The following is a 25813-nucleotide window of genomic DNA, read 5'->3' on the forward strand; positions in this document are numbered from 1 at the left end:
GAAGCCCAGCCCATATGGACTTACAGGACACTAGCTATACAGGTGTAGAAAAAAACGTTTTTTTTACTTTACTGGAGTATTTCCAGTTTTCCCTTTATGTCTGTGTGTGGGTTTTACGAATATTGAACAAATGAAAGGTATTAAAAAGCACTTCTGACTAAGCCTCCTAACTCCAACTCAGACTTCATCATTGTAATCCATGATGGACATAACTATCTCCACATTAACTGGTCAAGAACTTCCTCCTAACTCCACTTGAGCTGGATTTGGGTAAAGTGATGATAATATAAGTATAAAGGATAGAAAATAAAGGATAAAGGATTAAAAAAAAAAAAAAGGATAAAAATGCAAGTATCTGACAAACATATAAAGTCAACAACATACCAACTTATTGAGTTGTTTTAAAAACATGTTTTTTGTTTTCCTGAAAAGTTTATATTTTGGACGTAGCTGGTTTACTGGCCAACAGCAGAGATGTATAGCTACCAACTACTACTATCTTACCCTCCCAATTCTTAGCTGTTTGTGATGTCATATGAATGTATTCGTCTTGAGGCCATATTATTCATTGTGGTCATCCAACTCATTCTAAATAATCGGGGAAACTCGGGTGTTTGGCCCCCTCCTCCTACCTGAGTGGGTTCCAGGGGGTCCCCAGCAAAATGTGTAAATAAAGCATCAGAATCTGTTTAACCATTTTAACCAGATAATACAAAGACTGTATTCTAAACATCTTGAAAAAAAAAATTTAAATCTTGTTGTTCGCGGCCGAATGAATATACATTTTCTTGACATGAAAAAAAGTTGGGAGAACCACTGCACTAATCTACTCTAGTAAAGCTCAAAACTATGAATGCTTTTTTAATGTCACTTAATGCAATGCATTTTCCTCTCAAGAGCTTTTTATGTCCTTTCACGTGCCTGTCAAGAGACTGGACAGCTAAAGTGTGTGTTTCCATCAAATCACCCGGCTGTTCGGTTTTCCTCCTTCCGCGATTTCCTGCCTGTTGGTCATAAATTCACAACCCACCAAAATCCAGTGGTAGACAAAGTATATTCAAGTATTCAAAAGTACAGGTTACTAACTACCTTTTCAGAAATAGTCAGAAAATGTCAGAAATTTTCAAAATAGCATATATACAACCTCAAAACGTGTCGTGCTGCAATGCATTGTGAGCTTATAGATCGGCTATTTTCACTATATTTGAAATAGGGCTTAAGTGGTTAATTCGTAATATATGTTTGTAAGTTTCGATCCCTTCATAGAAATGTATAGTGGAGTCAAAAGTACAATATTTCTATTTAAAATGTAGCAGAGTGAAAGTCAACAGCTAGCAAAAGACAAAAACAAATACTCCACAAATGTACAGTACTGAAGTAAATGTACTTAGTTACTGTCCACCACTGCCACAATCTGAGTTACTATGGCAGCTTGCCACCGGCACATCACAGCAACCAATCAGGACCAATCTTTTCTTTTTTTTTGTTGCAATTTATTGCTTATATAAACGCTCTCTAAACAATAGTTTTTGGTAAAAATAAAAATCTATCAATAATAATCACAAATAAAATTGTCACAATGACTTTTACATGACGACATATTGCACAGTTAAAGGAGTAGTTCACCCCAAAAATGACTTATTTTCTATTAATTACACAGCCCATGAAGCCTTGAATTTCACGGAGAATCTTTAGTTTTTGTCGCATTCCTGAGCCAATAATTTGATGACCGGTTCATCGGTCAGTAGGTCCAACTCCTTGAGTCGACTCTGCCGGTCATCAAATTATTGGCTAAGGAATGCGAAAAGAAAAAAAAATCTCTATGAATTCAAGGCTTCATGGGGTGTGTCATTGATAGAAAATAAGTCATTTTTTTTGGGGTGTACTACTTTTTTTTTTTTTTTTTTTTTTACAACGATCACAGAACATGGGTGCTGTTGCTCAGGTTGTGTGCGTTCGTTGGAGGAATGTGGAGAGAGGTCTGCACTGCGTACAAGGTCCTGGCTGTTGTTGAAGACGGTTCCACTGAACAGCTTCAGCTCCGGCTGCATTTCACAACAAGGATCTGCAGACAGGGGGCCAGTTGCACCACCTCACACTAAGTTCAAACTTAAGCCTATAGTTATAGCTTAAATGGCTTTTTTTAAAAAACATTTAGGGAAAGAATCCGTGTCATTTTTAGATTTATTTGGCTATTCAAAAATAGCAGATCTACAAGCTCATAGCGCCGCACCGAGTGCCGCGCTATGAGCTTATAGATCTTTTTTTTAAAATCTTGGAACATTTGTGCAAATCTTTAAATATATATTTTATACAATTTTTTAAAAACATTTGTAACATATTTTTCTTCCGGGGACCCCAAGAAGCAAAGATTTGAGTTATATATATATTAAAAGTTTTGCACACATTTTCACGATTTTTCAAAAAATAGCAGATCTACAAGCTCATAGCGCGGCACTCGGTGCCGCGCTGTGAGCTTGTAGATCTGCTATTTTTGAATAGCCAAAGAAATCTAAAAATGACAGAGATGCGTCCCCGGATCGAATGGGTTAAGCTATAACTAGGCTAAGTTTGAACTTAGTGTGAGGCGGTGCAACTGACCCCCAGGAAGATGATAAGACTTGATCAGGGTTTACAGCCACCATAGAGGTTCCATGATCGGGGTCTACTTCACCACCCAGTCCCAGCTGATAGAGAGATTCCATGATGTAGACACGGAATACTGTTTGGAAAAAGCAGGTCTGGTGGAACCGCTGTCCATTGTAGGCCCAACACTTTTAGTTTGAAGACCCGTGCATTGATACCAGAACAAAATATATTATGTTATATACTTGGTTGCGCATCCTGTGTCACTAACCATAAATATCCGATCCACAAGTTCACATTGTGTCGCCCGTGTGCCGCGTTGATCTTGTAGATCAGCAATTCTTCTGGCACCTGTGCGCAACTAAGTATATCTCAGGCTTTACGCTGAGGCATACGTAAGAAGGGATCTTCGTGGTACCCATAATTTAACACAGAAAAAACAAAACGATTGGATCGCCGAAATCATGATGATTATGTTGGATAACATACGTTTCGGGGGCGCTCCCCCTAGTGGCTCACCCTGGTCATGAGTGCATACATACCACATAAATAAAAGGCTGTGGTCCTTCCTTCCTGCAGCTAGTCTAGTCCGGGCTCGAACCCGAGCCCTGCCTCTTTACCGCCTTTCCTGTCACTCTCTTACCGTTACCGTCAACAATATAGCAGACATGAGAATCAAAAGATTATAATGATAATAATAATCTTAAAAAAGAAAACGACAACAACATAATTTTCTGTTACTGGATGGATGCTGGCTCTATTTTTCTTCTTTTTGGCACAGACATGCTCTCTTGTCCGTTTGCCTAACACAGGTTGTGCAAATATTTGAATATATTTGTCGAAAGGAACATTTTTGACTCAAATCTTTGCTTCTGGGGGGGTCCCTGGAACAAAATATTTTCAGATGGGGGTCCGCGGCCAAATACATATAATTGCGGGGGTCCTTGAAATGAAAAAGTTTGAGAACCACTGATACAACAACATACGTTTTTTAAAAAAACTGTTAGGATTTAGAAGAGATTTGTAGAATCCCCAGAAGCAAAGATTTGAGTTACAAATGTTTGCTTTAAAAATATATATATATTCCGAGATTTGCACAAATTTCCTTTTTTTTTTCAAAAATAGCAGATATACAAGCTGTAGATCTGCTAATTTTGCCGAGGAAAGAGCACAACTCTGCGACCCGTTCAACTTCATGATTTGCTCTTTCTGTGTCAAGAAGACCGGCCCGTCCGTCCGTCCGTCCGTCCGTCAGTTCACAGCAAAGTTCTGCCGATAGATCGCTCCGGGGGGGGACAGGCAGTCCAGTCTCGTTTGGCAGCTTGTGGTTGGTCTGACTATAGAAAGGCCTGGAAAACACGTGGCTGGCAGAATGTCTGGTATCACCGGAAACGTGTTCAGATGTTTAGGTTCTCCACCTCCATGTTGAGCTCAGGACACAGCTCCTTCAGAAACATCTCCATCAGTACCTGAGGAGAGGAGAGGAAGAGGAAGAGGAGAGGAAGAGGAAGAGGAAGAGGAAGAGGAAGAGGAGAGGAGAGGAGAGGAGAGGAGAGGAGAGGAAGAGGAAAGGAGGAGGGAGAGGGAGAGGGAGAGGGAGAGGAGAGGAAGAGGAAAGGAGGAGGAAGAGGAAGAGGAAGAGGGAGAGGGAGAGGGAGAGGAGAGGAGAGGGGAATGGATTGATTGATTGATTGATTGATTGATTGATTGATTGATTGATTGATTGGATACTTTATTAACGGTTTGCAAAAAGAACAGATATACAGTTATACAATGATGCTAAAAGGATAACACAAAAAGCCCTGAGGGCTCGTTTCCATTGTGGTCCTATGTATTAAATTCACTGGATTGGATACCAGGTTGAAAAGAAAGAACAATAACTCTAAACAGTCTAAGTTGATGCTGGGCAGTTCAACCAATGCTTGCAACCAACTCACCCAGAGACAGACATGGCAACAAAAAATCTACAAGAGTTGCAGTGCAACACGTTACGATGCACAACAACAATTATTGTAACCCCTTTATCCATATTTTATAGTTTGGCTATTCAAAAATAGCAAATATACAATAGAGCGGCACTTGTAGATCTTTTTTCTTAAAAATCATGATTTTCTTTCAAATCTTTGAATATATAAAGGGAACATTTTTAACTAAAATCTTTGCTTCTGGGGGGTCCCTGGAACAAAATATTTGTTGATGGGGGTCCGCGGCCAAATACATATCATTTTGGGGGTCCTTGACATGAAAAAGTTTGAGAACCACTGGTTCAAGAGTGGAAATAAAAATGCTTGTTATGCCTGTATTTGTACTTTATTTGACCAGCGGGTGTCACTGTTGCTGCACAGACACCATCTATGTAGGCTTATTGGCCAGGGATCCTTTTATTTAACCCATTAAAATACATATTGAAAGATTTGCATACATTTTCACGATTAAAAATAAATTAATAGAAGATCTACAAGCTCGTAGCGCTGCACTCGGTGCCGCACTACGAGCTTGTATATCTGCTATTTTTCAATAGCCAAATAAATCTAAAATGACACAGATGCGTTCTGTTTTACTGTGTTGCTGCTAGTATGTCTTACATAGAGAAGGTGTTTGTTGGCACTAGCCTCTTGCAGGGCGTTGAAGATCTTGATGATCCCGTAGCGGGCATTCTGCTGGCCAACCAGATTTGCCAGGGCCTCTGACGTCACAGATGACATCATCAATGGAAGGATGGGAAAAGAGGTGGTCAAAGGTCATGACAATCGACAAGGCAATTCAGTGTTTGCTTAAGATCTCTTTGGCAATTCAAAATAAGCAGATATACAAGCTCATAGCGTGGCACCGAGAGGGCCGCGCTACGAGCTTGTAGATCTGCTATTTTAGAAAAATCGTGAAAATCTGTGCACATCTTTGAATATATATATATATATTTTTTTTTTAAAGCAAACATTTGTAACTCAAATCTTTGCTTCTGGGGGATAAATGTCTTCTAAATCCTAACAGTTTTCTGAAAAACGAATGTTGCTGTAATGTCAGTGGTACTCAAACCTTTTCATGTCAAGGACCCCCAAAATGATATATATTTTGCCGCCGACCCCCATCTCAAAATATTTTGTTCCAGGGATCCCCAGAAGCAAAGATTTGAGTTACAAATATTCCCTTTAAAAATATATATATATTCAAATATTTGCACAAAATAATGTTTTTGAATTATTATATTTTTTTTAATATATTATATTATTATATTTTTGAATAGCCAAAGAAATCAAAAAATGCAAAGGAAACGCATTATAACAGTACATTTGAATTCAGTACAGGGGGGGAAATTGTGTTAAACACCCATCTCCGTTATAGGAAACATCCATTCTGTAACTCTGAGACGGTACAAATTTAACCACATGAGCCCGTAAAGGGTCCATTTGGAAATTGGAACCCGTTACTTGACCACTACAATAATATGTATGCAATACTGTATGTATGATTGAATTCGTGTTTATAAAATATTATAATGAAGGCCCAAATTATAACGATTTTGCTTCATTTTAAAGTGAACATTTTTTAACTCAAATCTTTGCTCCTGGGGGTCCCTGGAACAACATATTTTGAAGATGTGCGCAAATTTTCACGATAAAAAAAATTGCAGATCTACAAGCTCATAGCGCGGCACTCGATGCGGCACTCGGTGCCGCGCTATGAGCTTGTATATCTGCTATTTTTTAATAGCCAAAGAAATAAAATAAAAAATGACAGATGCATTCCCGATCTTAATGGGTTAAAGGGCAAGACCACTTTGGTAGAGGTTTGGGTTGTGTATTTATCTTGCCATGATGTAACTCCAAAGGTGGGCAAGAAATAAAAAATAATTGCTCCATTGATTAGAAATTGATAATTCAAAATATGCTCCTCATTGACTCACATTGTACGGTAAAACAGCTCTCAAAGTCACTCTTTTAGCACATAAACGAACGCAAACAAAGTTGATTCAGACAATATAGAACATCACCAAACCTGTTTTTTTTTATATAAAAATGTCAACTTCCTGTTGATTTTGCCATTTTTAATAAGTAGAAAACCTGGACTGGATCCGCGGTTCCAGATCCAGATCTTCAAATAGTAAAATCAACAGGAAGTTGAAATTTTTATTTAAAAAAAAAAACTACTGGGTTAATTTGGTGATGTTCTATATTGTCTGAATCAGCTATGTTTGGGTTCATTTATGTGCTAAAGGAGTGACTTTGAGAGCTGTTTTACCGTACAATGTAAGTCAATGAGGAGCATATTTTGAATTATCAATTTCTAATCGATGGAGCAATTATTTGTGATTTCTTGCCCACCTTTGGAGTTACATTATGGCAAGGTAACTACACAACCCAAACCTCTACCAAAGTGGTCTTGCCCTTTAAGAAGACATTAGGTTTTACCTGGGATGTTGTCCAGCAGCTTCTGCTGGGCTCTCTCCTTGGTCTCGCTGCGTTCGGAGTCTGTCCGCACGTTGAGGTGCGGCGCCAGCTTCCCGTTGGGCCAGAACGTGTCGCGGAACAAGTTGATGTAACAGACTAACATCTGCTCAGAGAAGATCCAGTTCACTGTGTCTCGGATCTGTCTGGAATTAAAAAAAAACATGCCACAGAGATTGATATCTAGCCTGGTAAACCCCCCCCCTCCGGAAATCTCATTTCCATTTGATTTCAGGAGTGGGTCTGGCATGAACTCCTATTTGGCTATTTGGCTGTGGGCGGGTGTAATACCGTTGACTGACAACCCCTTCAGCCAATCAGCAGTTTGTTCCACCACCACCACCACAGAGCAACGTGACGCAAGGGGACATTTGAAAGGGCCATGCCGAAAATAGGTTGCTTTATTCGGATACACGAGTGTCACTGCGCCCGCCCCTGCCGGTTCTCTGAATTTTTATTTTTTAAATAGGCTCCGTCATGATTAATTTACCACATATATGAAGTTAAACAACTAAATGCTATCCCCAAAATATCTTAAAAGTAAATTCCGTGCCACAATAAAGAAGTTTGAGAGTTTTTAAAAGTTTTAAAACAGTGGAGAAAACGGCGGACAAAGTTTTAATGGCCGCCGTTTGTTTTCGCTCGGCTGCAGTCGGTTTAAAACCATACGGTACCGCAGAGATTGATATCATCTGTCTGAATTAAAAACCACACCTCAGAGATTCATATCGGTTTAGTATTTATATTTGTGTGTTTTTTTTTTCTCTTCCTCATCTCTTGCTTTGTTTTGACAAGAAAGAAAGTGAGAGTAGAGATGGACAGAAAAAAATAATTAAAATAAAAACATGTCTGGGATGAAGCCACTTACTTGTTGATAGTGCGTCCAAACGTGACCTGGACTAGTGCAATAAGGGTCTTCCTCACCCACTTGAACACTGAGGAGGAACACAGAGAGAGTCATGAGGAAAGACAGAGCTACAGGAGGGCAACAACTATCCATTCTTTGTTTTTACGCTGACGATTCCATCAATTACCTCCTGTGTTTTACTTTAACTAAACCCATTAAAACCGGGAACGCATCCGTGTAACCACTTTAACCATTATTTTATACTTTGGCTATTCAAAAATAGCAGATATGCAAGCTCATATGAGCTAATTTGTGCAAATCTTTGAATATACATATTTTTTAAGAGAGCATTTGTAACTCAAATCTTTGCTTCTGGGGGACCCTGGTCCCTGGAACTAAATATTTTGAGATGGGGGTCCACGCTCAAATGTCTTTAGGGTCCTTGACATGAAAAAGTTTGAGAACCACTGATTAAAGCAAAAAAAAAAAAATGTTAGGATTTGGAGGACATTTGTAGAATCTCCAAATATATATATTCAAAATCATGATTTTTCAAAAAATAGCAGATCTACAAGCTCATAGCGCGGCACAGAGCTTGTATATCTGCTATTTTTGAATAGCCAAAGAAATCTAAAGTAACACAGATGCGTCCCCCGATTGAATGGGTGTTAAGGTATATTGTCTCTGTCGGGTGGAAACCTCATATGTCCAAAAACTGTTCCTTTTCACGAAAAACACACACAGAGTTATAATATGGAGATAAGAGGTTTTCTGCTATATTACAGATGATCAGTGTGTCCTGTGTCCTTACTGCCTCTGAGCTCAAAGATCTCTCCTATCAGCATGAAGCAAGGCTCAGCCAGAGCGTCCCTCCTCCCATCAGCCTCATCACCGTAGTCTGACAGGTCACTGTCATCCTCCGTCTCCTCCTGAGCGCACACACACACACACACACACACACACACACGCACACGCGAGCACGCGCACACACGCACACACGCACACACACACAAACGTATTTATGCCGAGCTCCCGGAAAATTCGATAGAGTTGTAACATGAGAATTACTTGTTTGATCAATACCAGTTGTGGCAGAAGATGCTCAGATATTTGACTTAAGTAAAAGTAGCAAATACTCGGTTACAATTAAAAGGCCCGTGTTCAGAATGCTACTTGAGTAAAAGTACAAAAGTATTGGCATGAAAATACCTAAAGTACCAAAAGTTGAAAATAGCAGATCTACAAGCTTACAACGTGTCGCATCGCGGTGCGTTGTGAGCTTGTAGATCGGCTATTTTCAAATAGCCTAGGTATAAAATAGGGCTAAAGTGGTTAATGTATGTTTTTTAATATAATAATTTAAATCTAAAAAGTAACTAGTAACTAAGTAACTAAGTTTTAAAAACATTATAGTGGAGTAAAAGTACAATATTTGCCTCTGAGATGTGGTGGAGTAGAAGTAAAAGTATTGTAAATGGGAAATACTCCAGTAAAGTAAAAGTGCGTGCGTGCGTGCGTGCGTGCGTGCGTGCGTGCGTGCGTGCGTGCGTACCTCGGTGTGTGAGAAGAAGTCCCCGGGCAGCCTCTCCAAGAAGGAAGCCAGAGAGAAGGAGGATTTCTTCTGAATGGTCATTACCTTCAAGAGGGACATGGGGGCCATATTATGTCACGACACATACTGCTTCAAGAAGGACAAGGGGGCCATATTATGTCATTTACTGCATCACTAAATACATTCACCATTACCTTCAAGAGGGACATGAGGGCCATATTATGTCACATACTGAATAACTAAATACATTCACCAGTTTCCGCTACCAGAAAGAGAACCTTGTTGCAGGCACTGACATGCACACATACACAAGCATGTAATCGTGATATTAACTCACGTATGACGGCTGTGGTTGATTGATTGATTTGAGAACCACCGGACTTGGAAGTTCTTACCTTGAGATGCTCTGGGGAAGGACTGAGGAACGCATAGAGAGCCTCGGACTGGCACAACCGCTCATCTGTCAACAGACGCTACACACACACACAGTTTTGAGTTACTAAACTTTTAGGGTTAGGGTTAGGGTGAAATAGCTGAAAATGGCAGAGTAATAGCCAAACATTAGCCGAAAACTGAGAAGATCTACAAGCTCGACAATTTTTCGTGTGCGACATCGCCGCACAACTAAGTATAAAATAGGGAGAACTCTAACCCTAACGCCTAACTAAACCTAATCTCGAAATGTATAATCCTAACGCTCACCACAACCTGAACCTCGATTGAGTTGTAACGTGAGAACTGTGTCCAATTATTACTTGGTTGATCAATACTGAATACAAAGGAGCCATGCCTTTTGTGTATGCATGCGTGTGTGGGTGTGTGTGTGTGTGTGTGTGTGTGTGTGTGTGTGTGTGTGTGTGTGTGTGTGTGTGTGTGTGTGTGTGTGTGTGTGTGTGTGTGTGTGTGTGTGTGTGTGTGTGTGTGTGTGCCTACTGTACTGTACACAAACACACACACATTTTACAGGCTGTCAGCAGGTGTCAATATGAGAAAGTGGCCTGGACACTGAGCTGTGTTTTGTGCTTTTCTGGTCTGGCTTAACGACTTAAACCCTATGCAATTCATTGTCCGGAGTCCCGCAGGGGTCTATACAAAGCCCCCCTTCTTTGTCCCCCTCTAAAACAAATCTCTTCTGAGAAAATAGCCGTTCTACAAGTAGAGCAGCTATTTTCGGCGACTGTTCACCCCCAGAATAAGGACGCTAGGCTTCATGTGGTCCAGGTTATTAGTGCTGTTAGAATAGCTCCCAGTAATAGCAGTGTAGTTTTAAGTGTAGGTTTACATGTTGAAATGAAGCAGAATTAGTATGGAGTATGCATGCAGTTTGTTCAAGTGCTGTTTCCCTTGTCTACTCTTGTTAATCACTATGATGAAATGTAACACGTAAGAGATATTCAAATTGCAGAGCAATGTGTGTTTTCACCTGAAGAAAGGCGTTGAGCTGAGTTTTGCTCTTCTCCAGGAATTTCTGGTCGATGGATTTGAACGGCAGCTTACTGAGAGACGGTAACTGGAGCTTCTTCAATGACGGAAAACACTGAGAGAGAAAGAGAGAGAGACACAGAGAGAGAGAGAATGACAGAGAGAGAGACACAGAGACAGAGACAGAGAATGAGAGAGAGAGACAGACAGACAGACAGAGAAAGAGTGGCAGAGAAAGCAAGAAGCCAATGATGTGTCATCTTCAATAAAGCCATCAAAAAAAAAACTTCTGTTTTGTATTGTATAGTTTTGTTTTAATACGTTTTTTCTTTCGTGAAAATGTTCATAAGAGTCTTGTTGTTGTAATTGTTGGATTACAATGCATCACTACTCTGCTGTTCCAGTGTGTGCAAAGGAGGGCTTGTTTACTCTTCAGAGTTTACAGTGCAGGGTGTGAAATGGGGGGCTCGCTTGTAGAAGTACTCTGTTACAAGCAAAAGTCCGGAATTCATTCATTTTTATATACATTTTTTTATCCCGCAATTTTGTAACCCTTATTTTTCACCCGGTGCCAATTTTCTAAGTGATCCTGGGCGCTAAACTCCCCTCACCAGCCTAGGGAGGCCAGGGCCGAGCTCATGCCTCCTTCAATGCATGAGAGCCAACTGACCTTCTTGTCACCTGACAGGGGGGAGTTTCCCCGGTAGGACGTAGCGTGTGGAAGGAACACGTTATTCCAACCAGTTCCTTTCCCCTCCATCAGGCGCCCCGGCTGTCATGGGGGAGGTGTTATAGCAACCAGGATTACCACATGTTTTTGTGAGGGTATTAACTACCCTAGGAGACACGGGGAGAACATGCAAACTCCACACAGAGTAGGCCCTTTCGCCAACCCCACCTAGGGTATGGGCAGTGATGACGCGGAGGAGAAGACACGCCCTCAGCGCCCACAGCGTCCCCGACGGGAATCGAACCCAGGCCCTTCTAGCTGTGAGGCGACAGCGCTACCGACTGTGCCACCGTGCCCTTCGGAATTAAAAATGTACTTGAGTAAAAGTACAAAAGTATTAGTATCAAAATGTACTTAAAGTGCCAAAAGTAAACGTACTAAAATGTTTGAAAATAGCCGATCTACAAGCTCACGATGCGATGCATTGTGAGCTTGTAGATCTGCTATTTTCAAATAGCATAAAATAGGGCAGGTGGTTAATGTATGTTTTATAATGTAATCTGTCAAATAATTGTAGGTTTGGTGGTGCCGGTGGTTGGTTACCTCGGTGAGTTTGCGGTGCAGGATGTGGAACTCTGTCAGTTTCCTGTGGACGCTCCATCGACTGTTGGCCGACTCCTCTGCCTCCGACAGGCTCACACACACACTGTAACACGCCACCGTCTCACCGCCCTCCTCTGTAGCCTGCAGCAACACAAAGGGTACACGTTCACACAAACACACAGTTACAGTTTTTAAGTTAACCACATGAAGCCTAGTGGTGCTTTTCTGGAGGCATGTACTAATAGGCAAAACTAGTACGCAACACGTTGTTCCTTCCTCTTCGCCTTGCCTACTTGTTGTTAACTAGTTGTACGAACTCTTGTTTTATTGTTTTATGTTTGGATCTTGTTTATTCGATACACTTATTTGTTTTAGCTCTTGCTCATTTGATTTTTCTATTTTGTCTCATCTGTTTATGAAAGTAGGTAGCTGATATATTGCACTTTTACTTTAGCGCTAGGTATACTCTTAGTTGCTTGTTTTAGAAGAGAATGCACTTAATGCTTCTGGTGATTAGTAGTTTAGTTCCCTACCTATGTTGAATGCACTTACTGTATTGTAAGTCGCTTTGGATAAAAGCGTCTTCTAAATGACTGTAATGTAATGTAATGTAATGTTGTGAGCTTGTACTATGTACTAGTGTCACTATAGGCGAAACATTCTGCCAAAAAATTGTATACCTGCAAGCTCACAACGCCGTCGCAACGTGACACGTTGTGAGCTTGTAGATCGGCTATTTTCAGTGAAGAGATTTGGTGTTGAGGTGGAAAAAGGAGGGTTACATAACACTGTGTTTTCTGTTTTACTAGTATCCTTATGGGGACAGACTTCAAGGACCCCCACACACACACACACACACACTGATGTTATTAATTGTTATGAAGCATCACTTTAGTTCAGGGCGGGCCACTGAAGTCACATGCATCAGCTGACCTGTTCGTCAGCTCATCATCATCAGCTCGGACCAGTGTTGATTTTCGTCGACTAAAACTATGACGAAAAATGATCGTCGGCTACCTTTTTTTCACTGACGAAGTTATGATGACTAAAACTAAGACTAAATATATTGACAATTTCCAGTAGATCCAGTAGAACTAGAAGACAAGTAATTTTAAACCTGACCTACCACCAGCAGGGGTCAGCAGTGACAAGATTTCTAACAAGTATGTTTGTGGTGGAACTTTTCCTTCATGTGTATTGGTTCAGTTTCTGGAATCTTAAAAGTGTTTGTGGCCCACCCACCCGACACCATGTTAAAGTGGCCAGATGGGTGGGCCTCGTGCATTTTCAGAGCATGTTTATCTTAATGACGGATCAATCAATTGTGTTGGATCAATGGAACGAACGTAGTATACTTCAAGTCTCTATGCATCTGTATCACAAAACCCATCCAGGTTGTTAAAGAAAAAAACATACCATGACATTTGTTTTCAAATTCATGTTTTAATATTAATGTTATATTATAATTAACGGCCCACCAGTGGTTGAGAACCACTGTATTAGCTACTGAGGTCAAGCATAAAAATGTACCTTAATTAATTGTAATAAAAATTGAAAAAAATCAATACCAATCCCTAAGACCAACCAGTCTGCAGACCCAACAGCAGGGGTCAGCAGTGACCAGATTTCTAACATAAGTATACTAGGATGGAACTTTTCTTCTTCATGTATTAGTTAGTGAGGTCAGGTCATAGATGAGACGTTAACGGACCTCGGGGCAGTGGAGATGGTGGCCTTCCAGTGGCCCAGGTTCATATCGTATCTGTCGGGTGGAAACCTCATGATATGTCCAAAACTGTTCCTTTTCAGGATTCAAATTCATAAACGGCAAAAGTAGCAGATCTACAAGCTCGAAACGCGTTGCTTCGCGCCGCGTTTCGAGCTTGTAGATCTGCTACTTTTGATGTTTTTGTGTCACGCTGTAGTATTCAGTCTGAAAGTCCTCTCAGTGTAGCCGTTTTCTGAGATGGGGGCGTGGCCCAGTGTTGATTTTGACAACAAATTTAGTTTTAGTCATATTTTAGTCATCCAAAATGCTTTAGTTTTTGTCTGGTTTCAGTCGACTAAATATCATAAGATTACAGTCGACTAAATCTACAGTTGATTTAGTCGACTAAAATGTATGTTGGCGGCGCCTTGATGGCGTTGCTGGCTGATTTTACACTTGGTTACATGCTGAAAATAGCAGATCTACAAGCTCGCAGCGCGACGCGTTGTGAGCTTGTAGATCTGCTATTTTCAGAGCGCGACACCCGAGCGCAACCAAACATAAAATGACATGTATCTTAGTTCTACTGAGTCTCTTCTCCACTAGTCCCTCACTAACATTTTAGTCTAGTTCTTATTTGTTGACGAAATTGTCAATATATTTAGTCTTGGTTTTACTCATAGTAGCTTAGGTTTTATTTCGTTTTTATTTCGTTTTCATCAGTGAAAAGAGGTAGTCGACGAACATTTTTCGTCATAGTTCTAGTCGACGAAATCAACACTGGCGTGGCCAATGAGGGACTCTTTGGTGATTGGTTCATACTGGATTATCCCGATCCCGATTGGGTCGTTTAGATTTGCAAACGAGAGAACCCCGCCTTCTACAGCGTCACCCAGACCCTGAATGCGGGGGCTAGCGATTTCAGGGGCTGGAGCCTGGCTAACGATATATCTACCATTATGCGTACAAACCTCGGCGGTGGAGATGGTGGCCTTCCAGTGACCCAGGTTCTCACACCACCAGTCAGTTCTGCTGATGTGCTGCTGAAGCTCACTGTGCTCTCTCTCCATGGCTCCTATCTCCTCCTTCAACTTGCTCACTAGCTGCACGCACACACACACGCACACACGCACACACGCACGCACACACGCACGCACACACACGCGCACACACACACACACACGCACACACGCACACACGCGCTCACACGCACACACACGCACACACACACACACACGCACACACGCGCACACACGCGCACACGCGCACGCACGCACGCACACAGGTTTGAATTTGTGAGGACATTAACAACATTTTAGGACAGCAGTTTTCTCAAAACGTCTATTTCCCATTATACTACTTATACAAACTAAGGTAAGTAAGTAAGTACATTTTATTTATATAGCACATTTCACAGAGGAGTCTAAGTGCTTTACATACATCAATAAAAACAACAACACAACACAAAAAGGCTGTACAAATTTCTCTCAGGTGGGATAACAACACAGGCAAGGAAAATAAAATCATGTAACAACAACAAACGCCTGTTCAAATAGAAGCGTTTTTAGTTGGTTTTTAAAAATGTCAACAGAGGCTGTGTCTCTCAGGACTTATTGGGGAAGAGCATTCCACAGTTTGGGGCTACAGCTTGAAAGGCCTTGTCACCCTTGGTTCTTAGGTTGGTGTTCGGGGTCTCTAACAGCCCCTGTTCAGCAGACCTTAGCGTGGGACCAGATCGATCAAATAACTTGGAGCCTGCCTGACCATGTAGAGCTCTATAAGTGAGCACCGGGACTTTAAAATGGACTCTGAAATTGATGGGGAGCCAATGTAAGGCGGCTAAGACTGGAGTCTGCACGATATATCGATAATTTACCTTCATCACGATGTCATCATGCGCAATATACGTGCCACGAAAGACAGCCCTTACCGCGATAAATGGCATATGTCTAGTAGCCGATTGAGCAATCCCATCGGCAACGCACTGTGGAGTGGAGAAGTATAAATGAAGTTGAGCACAGCTGCTACTGCGTGCCGAGCACACAGTCTATGGTGCCGAGTCCCTGCTCCTCGCACCCCCGTCCCCCACACACACACACACACACGCGCGCACACGCGTAGAGTGGAATGCTCATCAACACTACATCTTAAATATTAATATACTAATCTTGTATGTAATAAAGCTGTTACTCAAATTGACCAAACTAAAATCCATGTTGGTTGCTATAAGATGAGAGTAGCGATCTCTCCCGGTGGATATGTTTTCAACCCAAATGCGCATGTTCATATTATTGACGTCTCGTTAAGTGCCTGTATGCGCGTTTCTGTCTATGGTGTCTTGTCTCGTGTGTGCGCGCACGCGTGTGTCTGTGTGTGTGTGTGTGTGTGTGTGTGCGTGTGCCGTGTGCGTGTGCGTGTGTCCAACTGAAAGTTTTCTGTTGACATCAAGTACTTCCCAGTAGCCCCTCATGAAACTGACTTCTACTTCTCCCCCAAAACCAAAAGGGCAATTAACCCATTGATACCTGGAACGCATCTGTGTCACTTTAGATTTCTTTGGCTATTCAAAAATAGCAGATATACAAGCTCATAGCGCGGCACCGAGTGCCGCGCTATGAGCTTGTAGATCAGCTATTTTTGAAAAATATTTAACTTTTTTTTTTTATGGTTTTTTAAAAAAAAAAATAGGATTTAGAAAACATTTTTAAGAATCGCCTCAGGTCTTAAAGGGTTAATTAGCAAGTACTGGGAGCTGATGGTAGGTGGTGGCGCTCCACCTCAGCAATACATCTCCCAGGGGGGGGGGAGGGGGGTGTAGCGGCATTGTGAAACAGGGATAGACTCCCACGTTCTCACTCAGGCTGATACCGACAATAAGCCTCTCCTCCTCCGACCTAAATGGCTGTAGTGTCGAGCTTATACCTTTTTGTCAGGCTTGGGTGCGTTCTGCATGGAGCTCAGGGCCTGTCGCTTGTACAGCAGCTTGTCGTGGAGCTGGCGCAGTTTAGTCGCGGCGTAGCTGGCCTGCTCGTTGATTCCTTTACTGCCTTCGTCGCACGCCACCTCTCCTGCGTCCAGACCCGCGCACTGGTGGACGACGCACAGGAATACAAATGAACACACACACACACACACACACACACACACACACAGTCAAATAATTCACTTAACCCATTGAGACCTGAAGCCGATTCTACATGTCTCCTAAATCCCAACAGTTTTCTGAAAAACGTATGTTTCTATATCAGTGGTGCTCAATCTTTTTCATGTCAAGGACCCCCAAAATTATATGTATTTGGCCGCGGACACCCATAAAATATTTTGTTCCAGGGACCCCCCAGAAGCAACGATTTGAGTTAAAATGTTCGCTTTAAAAATATATATATTCAAAGATTTGCACACATTTTCACGATTTTTCAAAAATAGCAGATCTACAAGCTCATAGCGCGGCACTCGGTGCCGCGCTATGAGCTTGTATATCTGCTATTTTTGAATAGCCCAAAGTGTTAAATAATGCTTTTTAGCTCAAATCTAAAAATGACACAGTTCCAGGTCTTAATGGGTTAAGTAAAAGTACCAATACTGCAATACAGAAGTACTCCGTTACAAGCAAAAGTCCAGAATTCAAAATTTACTTGAGTAAAAGTACAAAAGTATTGACATCAAAATGTAATTAAAGTACCAAAAGTAAAAGCACTAAAATGTTTGAAAATAGCAGATCTACAAACTCGATGCGACGCGTCGTGAGCTTGTAGATCGGCTATTTTCAAATAGCCTCGGTATACGATAGGGCTAAAGTGGTTAATGTAGGTTTCATAATATCATAATTTATATCTGAAAAGTAACTAGTAACTAAAGTTTTCAAATAATTAAAGTGGAGTAAAAGTACAATATTTGCCTCTGAGGTGTAGTGGACTAGAAGTAAAAGTACTGGAAATTGGAAATACTCAAGTAAAGTACAAATACCTCAAAATTGTACTTAAGTAAATGTACTTAGTTACTTTCCACCACTGCACACAAATAGTAAAGTAAGAAAGCCTTGCCGAGCCATGAGGCCCACAGGGCAGGAATCTATCTCCGGTTCCTGTCGGGTGAGGCAGTTTGATGTTCAAGTACACCACCCCGGACATGACGCTAGAAATATATCCCTTTAATCACCTATTTTATACATGCAAAATGTTTCAAAAGTAGCTAAAACAGCAGATCTACAAGCTCACATCATGTCGTGATGTGAAGCGTTGTGAGCTTGTAGATCTGCATTCTATTCCAGTGGTTCTCAAAGTGTGGTCCTTGGGGGGGGGGGGGGGGTCCCGAGCAAAAGTAGATATAGCACAAAACCACTTGAACCACTTTATCCATCTATACGTTGGCTCATTCAAATATGTTTTTGTAAATATCGTATATGTTTTTTTATTATTATTATTATTTTACACAAATCCTCTCTTCTGGGGGTCCCTGGCACAAAACGTTTTCAGATAGAGGGTCTGCAGCCAAATACATATCAATCTGGAGGTCCTTGACATGAAACAGTTTGCGAAACACTGTTCTATACTTCACTAGCCTCGATCTCCAGGCTTTTATTGTTTCGTTTTGCTAAAAAAATAAAAGCCTGGACCAGCGCGTCGGTGTACTCGGTATGAGGAAGTGTTTCACTTCCCAACCAACCAGAGTGCAGTGGGCGTCGCTCGTAATGTTGTGTTAACGGGGCGGGGGTTGACGGACAGATCGGTGAACCAATGGGATCAGGCGCAATCTCTCGCCGGCTCTATACACCCGCCCCTCTATACACGAAATCAGGAGCGTTGGGGCAGTCTAATACTTCACTGACATCAGAGTGTGTGTGTGTGTGTGTGTGTGTGTGTGTGTGTGTGTGTGTGTGTGTGTGTGTGTGTGTGTGTGTGTGTGTGTGTGTGTGTGTGTGTGTGTGTGTGTGTGTGTGTGTGTGTGTGTGTGTGTGTGTGTGTGTGTGTGTGTGTGTGTGTGTGGCTGCTATGTATGTATGTAAGGGAATGTATATTGCTAGGCACGACAGAATTGTTGGGTTATTAGTCAAGGACATAAGTTCATACGTTTCATCATCTGCCAAAATGTATAACCACTCTTGTGTTTCAACTGCCATATTAATGTGCAATCATGAAAATGATGCCTTTTAAGATGTCACAGCTAACACACCAGATGTTGTTGTCGTTGATGAGGACAGTAGAGAAGTGACCATTTTGGAAGTGGCATGGGCGTTTGACCACAGCCTGGAAGAGGCGTTCCTTACCAAGGTGCTAAAGTACCAACGTCTTTAAGGATGCTATTATACAGCTTTGGTTACAAATGTAAACTGCTTGTGTTCATATTTGGAAGCCTCGGTAATGTCCATAAATCAGTTGTGAGAGGCCTGCAGATTGCAGGAATGCCCGAGTCATTGGCAAAATTGTGTTCAGTGTCTGTGATAATTGGCAGTCGCCATACATGGAGGAGGCGATGCTTCCTCTGCCCGTGATCTGTATCCTGAAATTCTTGTTGTTGAGCTTTGCCAAGTTTGTACATCTACTACCGTTTGTGTTCAAGAATGTCTTGTTAAAACGTGAACGCGATTAAAGATGTTAAATGTGTGTGTGTGTGAGTCTGACCCCTTCCTCCTTGTCCTCGGCGCTGCTATGCGATTGGCTGCGCTGCTCCTCTCGTCTGATCAGCCTATCGTAGAAGTCCGACACCAGGAAGGAGGGGTAGTAACGCTCTCGCATCTGCTCGGCAACCTAAGCGCGATAGAAAAAAAACCACACACACACACACACACACACAAAAACGTTTATGACCCGGGTCCAAAGCGAGGCAGATTCATTTGGCCACGGTGCCATGGGATAGCAAAGAGAAGCCATTGACCGCTCACATGCCATGGTTCGTGATGTTTCATCAAGATTGGCCGTGGCTAAATGAGATTTTCTGCCAGAGCAGCAGTGGCTCTTGGAGATTCACGATTAAAGAGGGTTTGTTTGTTTGTCACTCACTAGTAGGAGTGAAATGTTGGCGTGGCATGCTCGGAAGACGGTGCTAACAATACATTTGAATGATTTTTGATTGATTTTGTTTATTTTGGACACTGTTAAAAGAATAAATATAGATATATAGACAGACAGACATACAGACAGACAGACGTATAGATATAGATATACCGTAGATATGAAAACCAGTAGCGCTAGAGTGCTCGAAAAGGGCATAGGAAGAAGTTTACATCGTATCAAGTCCTACCCCTTCTTGCTCATTGTAATTTTTCAATCAAATAATGATTTAAAAGACAATTAAAGATTCAAAATCTATGTAAATACATAACAGGATAATAGTAAAAGATATTTAAAAAAGAATGGTGATAATGATAGTGATAAATCTGTTGCTAGTTTGACCACTTCAAATACTCTTTAATCTTAAAATAACCCAAAATAGGCTATCTATTCTGATAAATGATTCTGGGTGTGCAACATGCTTTCATAGAAAACATGCTAACTTCTATGGAATCCAAATGACTGAACTTCAATCCATGTACAGTAGTCTGCTACTTTGACCACCAACAGCTAACAGTTACCTGCTCCTGTAGTCTGATGAAGACCTGCGTTCCTCGGTTGCCCACCAAACTCTGCTGGACTTCCTTCAGCAGAGCTTTCTCCACGGGGATCTCCCTGCTCTCCACAAAGAACTTCTGGTAGATCTCCCCCACGATCTGGGGCACCTCACTCTGTAACACACACGCACACACACACACACACACACACACACACTTGGGGTGTTACTATACTGCCCCACAAAGCCAAACGTGCAGTAAGCACGTTTTTTGGACACACACTGACTTATTTGTGTATCCCAAAGGGTCAAATTATCCTTTGTGATTTTGGGGGATAAACAATTACCTCAAGAACAGATGTACAAATAGTTACAGTATATGCCGATATCTTTTTTTTTTTTTTTTTTTGCAAAATATGTTTATTGCTTTTTTTTAAAGACATACAAAATACAAACATATAAACAAACGAAAAATAATAAGACAAAAATACAGCTCAGATACAACATTCATAAAACGATAAGCAAGAACATGATCAAAGGACACAACTCCCGGCCAACAAGGAAAGACACCATTCAAAATGATTTAAGATGTATGAAAACACCAGTCACCAGTGGCACAAAGACACTAACCAGGACAAAATGCTGGCCTACAAGAAGGCTAAGGCCGGTATGGGAATCCCCCAAGCACAGTGGCGGACAGCGTAGGTCCAATATAAGACAGATATGGATCCCAGATCTTGTAAAAAGTGTCCAATTTGGAATGCAACATACATGTAATGTATTCACAAGGGATACAGTCCATTACAATATTATGCCACGCTCTTATGCATGGAGCATCGTCCTTGATCCAAAACAAGAGAATGTTCTTTCTGGCAGCGAACGTTAGCAGGTTAAATAACCTTCTATGTTTAATATTTACAATATGACCATCTATGAGACCAAGTAGAAGACACAAGGGATTTAAATCGATAGGAACACCAAAGATAGAAGCGAGTTCTGCAACAATATCAGACCAATAGTTCCGAAGCTTCACACAGGACCAAAGGCAGTGAATGTAATTACCAGTCTCTGTCTTGCATTTAAAACAAAATGGGGACACACTGGCATCCATTTTATTTTTGAGAGCAGGGGTTATATGAACACGGGCCGATATCTCATTTGACAGACCAGTTAACACATTGCCTGCCAAGGTCCTTTTAAATAAAACACTTGCCTGCCAAGGACGTAAACATACGTCGTTTTTGGTGAAAATGAGCCTTATTCAATGGGCGATAGAAACAAAATGGAAGATCGCGGGAAAAATGTAGAGGAGACCCTCCCGCAACCCCCAGACACTTTTTGTTTACTTCCGTTCCGTGTCTACAACGTGGCTTCTGCGGCTCTCCAAAAATCGCCAAATTAAGGTAAAAAAACGCTGGCAATGGGGATAAAAAACGATGTTTTAATCTCAGGAACTCAATGTGTTAAAACACGTTTAAACCCATTTATCAGTTGAGACTGTAAAAAAAAAAATATATATATATATACATATATATATTGTAGCTACTGCACTTTGGCTTTGTAGTGTAGTATACTTGTGATGAGATACACATTTTAGGCATTTTTACCCACAGAACTGCCTCTGTCTGTCTGTCTGTCTGTCTGTCTGTCTGTCTGTCTGTCTGTCTGTCTGTCTGTCTGTCTGTCTGTCTGTGTGTCTTACCTTATTGGCCGTTTTGAGCGTCTCCACCAGCTCCCAGAAGCTGATCAGGGCTCTCTTATCCACCCTCTCCATGTAAACTCTGAAGTGTTCCCTGTAACCGGGGTTACACAGGATGTCATCAAACTGCAAGATCTGGACGAGAGACACAGAGAGCGAGAGAGAGAGAGACACACAGAGAGAGAGAGACTATATTATTCCTCTATTGACGTTGAGCAATCAGCCCCAACAGCTTTCTGTGAGCCAGTGTTGATTTCGTCGACTAAAACTATGACGAAAAATCCTCGACTACCTTTTTTTCACTGACGAAAACTAAATAAAAACTAATGACTAAAACTAAGACTAAATATATTGACAATTTCGTCAACGAATAAAAACTAGACTAAAACGTTAGGGAGGAACTAGTGGAGAAGAGATCCAGTAGAACTGAAAGACAAGTCATTTTATGTTTGGTTGCACTCGGGTGTTGAGCTCTGAAAATAGCAGATCTACAAGCTCACAACGTTAGGGAGGAACTAGTAGATCTGCTATTTTCAGCACAGGCAACCAAGTGTAAAATCAGCCATTACGATGCCATCAAGGCACCGCCAACATACGTTTTAAATCGACTATAGATTTAGTCTACCAGAAATGGCATCACTCCCCGACGTGTCCTTCAGTGGTTGTGTTTTTTATTCAGGCAACCAAACCAAGGTCGCCCCCGTGCCTATCTGAATAAAAAAACACACCTCAAGGACACTTCCCTCCTTCCGTTGAGTGCTGAGCATTCTTCTGCTTTTATATATCGTCCTCAGAGCAGCCAGGGAATGGCCGAGGAGGGAGGCACGTTTAAAAGGGTGCGTGCGCTGGCCTGGGCGCTTCTTCTTTTTTTTCACACCATTTCTGAGGCATATGAGGTGAAGTAGATGTACAGTAAGCCGGTGCTTCTCAAACGTTTTCATGCCAGGGGACCCCCAAATTGATATATATTTGGCCGCGGACCCCCATCTGAAAATATGTTGTGCCAGGGACCACCAGAAGCAAAGATTTGTGTTGAAGTGTTTAAGTGCTTTAACCCATTGAGACCTGGAACGCATCTGTGTCACTTTAGATGTCTTCGGCTATTCAAAAACAGCAGATATACAAGCTCGTAGCGCGGCACCGAGTGCCGCGCTACGAGCTTGTAGATCTGCTATTTTTGAAAAATCACGTTTTTTTTTTTTGATTTTTTTCAAAAAACTGTTAGAATTTAGAAAACATTTTAAAAAATCGCCTCAGGTCTTAACACTTTACCTGCCAATCACGAGTATAACCGTTGATGAAAAATACACCCGTTTACTGCCAAAAAATCCATCCACGAGTATAACCTTTTTTTTTTTTTTTTTTTTTTGTCTTTTTTTTTTTCAATTTATCCACACAGAACCAGAGATATCACGATCCAAAGATTTCTAGCTCCATTCACTCCTTGGTTAACTTATTACTTTAAAATCCTGTATCTCGGCTCCTTAAAAAAAAAAATTTAACACTGGCACTGGGGGAAGTAAAATAAAAAAAACCCTCTGGCAGGGAATGTGTTAATGGGTTAAAAGAAATATATTCAAAGATTTGCACGAATCGAAAAGCCAAAGTATACAAGGTTAAAGTGGTCAAAATGATTGTGATGCTAAATTCACGCATTTTGGGGACCCCCTGGAACCCCCTCAAGGACCCCTGGGGGTCCCCCCGGACCCCACTTTGAGAACCAATGCAGTAAGCGGCGTTTGCGATGTAAAGCTGCGGGGTTTTTTTTTTTTTTTACCCTCTGGCTCTGGGGCCCCTCGCTGTCCTCGGTGGCCGCCCCCTCCTCGGTGTGGTCGTAGTTGGGACCCCCCAGCAGGCGGATCCTCTTCTCGCACTGCTTCTTGGCCACGGTCAGCTGGTTGATGTAGCGCTTCATGTCTCTGGCGCGCAGCAGGTCGGCCTTCATCGCGGACGACTCCTTGCCTTTGCGCTCTGACAGGGCGGGAAGAACAAAGAGACGAGGTTTATAACGAGGGTTCCCAAAATGTTCAGGCCGCCCCAAAAAGAATCATATTTGAACTGGGGACCCCCCACCCTGACAAGCACTTGGTAGGAGTTGAGGCATTACATTTAGTTTGGCTCTGTACCACAGATAAATATTCTGAAAATAGACGACCAACAAGCTCACAACGCCTCGCAAAACGACTTGTTGATAAAAAAATATACAAATAACTGTATTCACTGGAACAAAGGGAGGAAGCACTACATGGATCAAATGGCTCTCTAGAGTCTTGACAGATGCCCTTTGGTGGAACAGGTAGGTACTGTATACATAAACACAGTCCAAGAAGTACTGCTTAGTCTCCCTAGTGGTATAAACTGCAAGCCTGGTAAACCCCCCTCCCTCCGGAAATCTCATTTGCATTTGAAACAAAATGTGTGTCGCAAGCTTCTTCCATTTGACGGAGTCAGGTTAATAAACTGCAGACCAACAAGGAAAAGAATCCAAGGCACTCTTCACTTGATGAAGGAGTGCCTTGGATTTTTTTTTGTCCCTTGTTGGTCTACAGTTTATGCCATGGGGGCAGAAAGAAGCAGTACTTCTTGGACTTTTTCGAAAACTTTTCAAAGTTTACGGAAATGTTCACCTATACTTTGCAGGATCAAAGTGGTAAGAAATCAGGGCACATGAGCTGCAAAATGACCAATACCGAGGTCATCAAAAGAACCTAGAATAAAGGCAGATACATTGGCCAGACTGATATACAGTATCAGTCCAGCTCCAATTGCTACACCCGCCTACATGTTAGCGAGATGTGATGATGATGATGGTCACAATCATGGATACTGTACAGTAGGTCCATTCCATTTGACTCTCACGTAGGGCTGTCACGATTACACATTTAAGTTGACGATTAATTGTCACTCAAATAATTGCGATTAACGATTTAACCCTTTAAGACCTGAGGCGATTCTTAAAAATGTTTTCTAAATCCTTTTTTTTTTTTGAAAAAACAAAAAACAAATTGAAGATTTTTCAAAAATAGCAGATCTACAAGCTCATAGCGCGGCACTTGGTGCCGCGCTATGAGCTTGTAGATCTGCTATTTTTGAATAGCCAAAGAAATTTAAAGTGACACAGATGCGTTCCAGGTCTTAATGGGTTAATTGTGTGTTTGGCATTGAACATTGGAACATGAATTTTCTTTTTTTATTTCCGTTTGCCTTTTACGCTTTGTGATAAAAAATAATTGCACAGGGCAGATATGACAAATAAGTTAAATACACAAAGAAATCATTATCCATTTATCATTTTATACAAGTAAAAATGGCAGAAATAGCTGATCTACAAGCTCAAAAGATCAGCTATTTCTGCTATTTTTTTATATTCAGAATTTGTGTGATTTTTTTTTCAACGGAAACTATTATGACAATTATGCAAATATTATGCAAAAATAATTGCGATTAGACGATTACGTAATCATTGTGACAGACAGCCTAACTCTCACATGGATTAATCCTGTGATAACACAAGTCTCTGATATCATGTGAATTATTAGGATGAAAGATATTGGTGGTGTTAGTCAGACTGACTGGTGGTGGGCAGTGGTGGAAAACGTACTCAAATGTTTTACTTAAGTAAAAGTATCAATACTGCAATGTAGAAATACTCTGTTACAAGTAAAAGTCTGGTGTTCAAAATTTTTATTTTGTAAAAGTACAAAAGTATTGGTATCAAAATGTACTTAAAGCACC

At 41.4% G+C, this 25813-nt stretch overlaps 1 protein-coding gene across 1 annotated transcript in view; it reads right to left on the reverse strand.

Annotated features, from left to right (window-relative positions):
* Nucleotides 1-1485: 1485 nt before the first annotated feature.
* The window catches only part of snx25 (sorting nexin 25), a 45555-nt gene continuing 21227 nt past the window's right edge, over nt 1486-25813 (reverse strand). Inside the window, exons 7-21 of the mRNA XM_080416433.1 lie at nt 23856-24049; nt 22082-22213; nt 20405-20554; nt 19455-19580; nt 16756-16920; nt 14805-14936; nt 12126-12266; nt 10854-10967; nt 9826-9903; nt 9431-9514; nt 8690-8807; nt 7900-7966; nt 6996-7177; nt 5172-5272; nt 1486-4055 (exon numbers count right to left, since the gene is read on the reverse strand). Coding sequence (XP_080272559.1) covers nt 3984-4055; nt 5172-5272; nt 6996-7177; nt 7900-7966; nt 8690-8807; nt 9431-9514; nt 9826-9903; nt 10854-10967; nt 12126-12266; nt 14805-14936; nt 16756-16920; nt 19455-19580; nt 20405-20554; nt 22082-22213; nt 23856-24049 — 1856 coding nt within the window. The 3' untranslated portion in view covers nt 1486-3983. The remainder of the gene's footprint in view (nt 4056-5171; nt 5273-6995; nt 7178-7899; nt 7967-8689; nt 8808-9430; nt 9515-9825; nt 9904-10853; nt 10968-12125; nt 12267-14804; nt 14937-16755; nt 16921-19454; nt 19581-20404; nt 20555-22081; nt 22214-23855; nt 24050-25813) is intronic.

The sequence above is a fragment of the Gymnoscopelus braueri genome, assembly GCF_963280865.1.
Source record: "Gymnoscopelus braueri genome assembly, chromosome: 20".
Classification (NCBI taxonomy): domain Eukaryota; kingdom Metazoa; phylum Chordata; class Actinopteri; order Myctophiformes; family Myctophidae; genus Gymnoscopelus; species Gymnoscopelus braueri.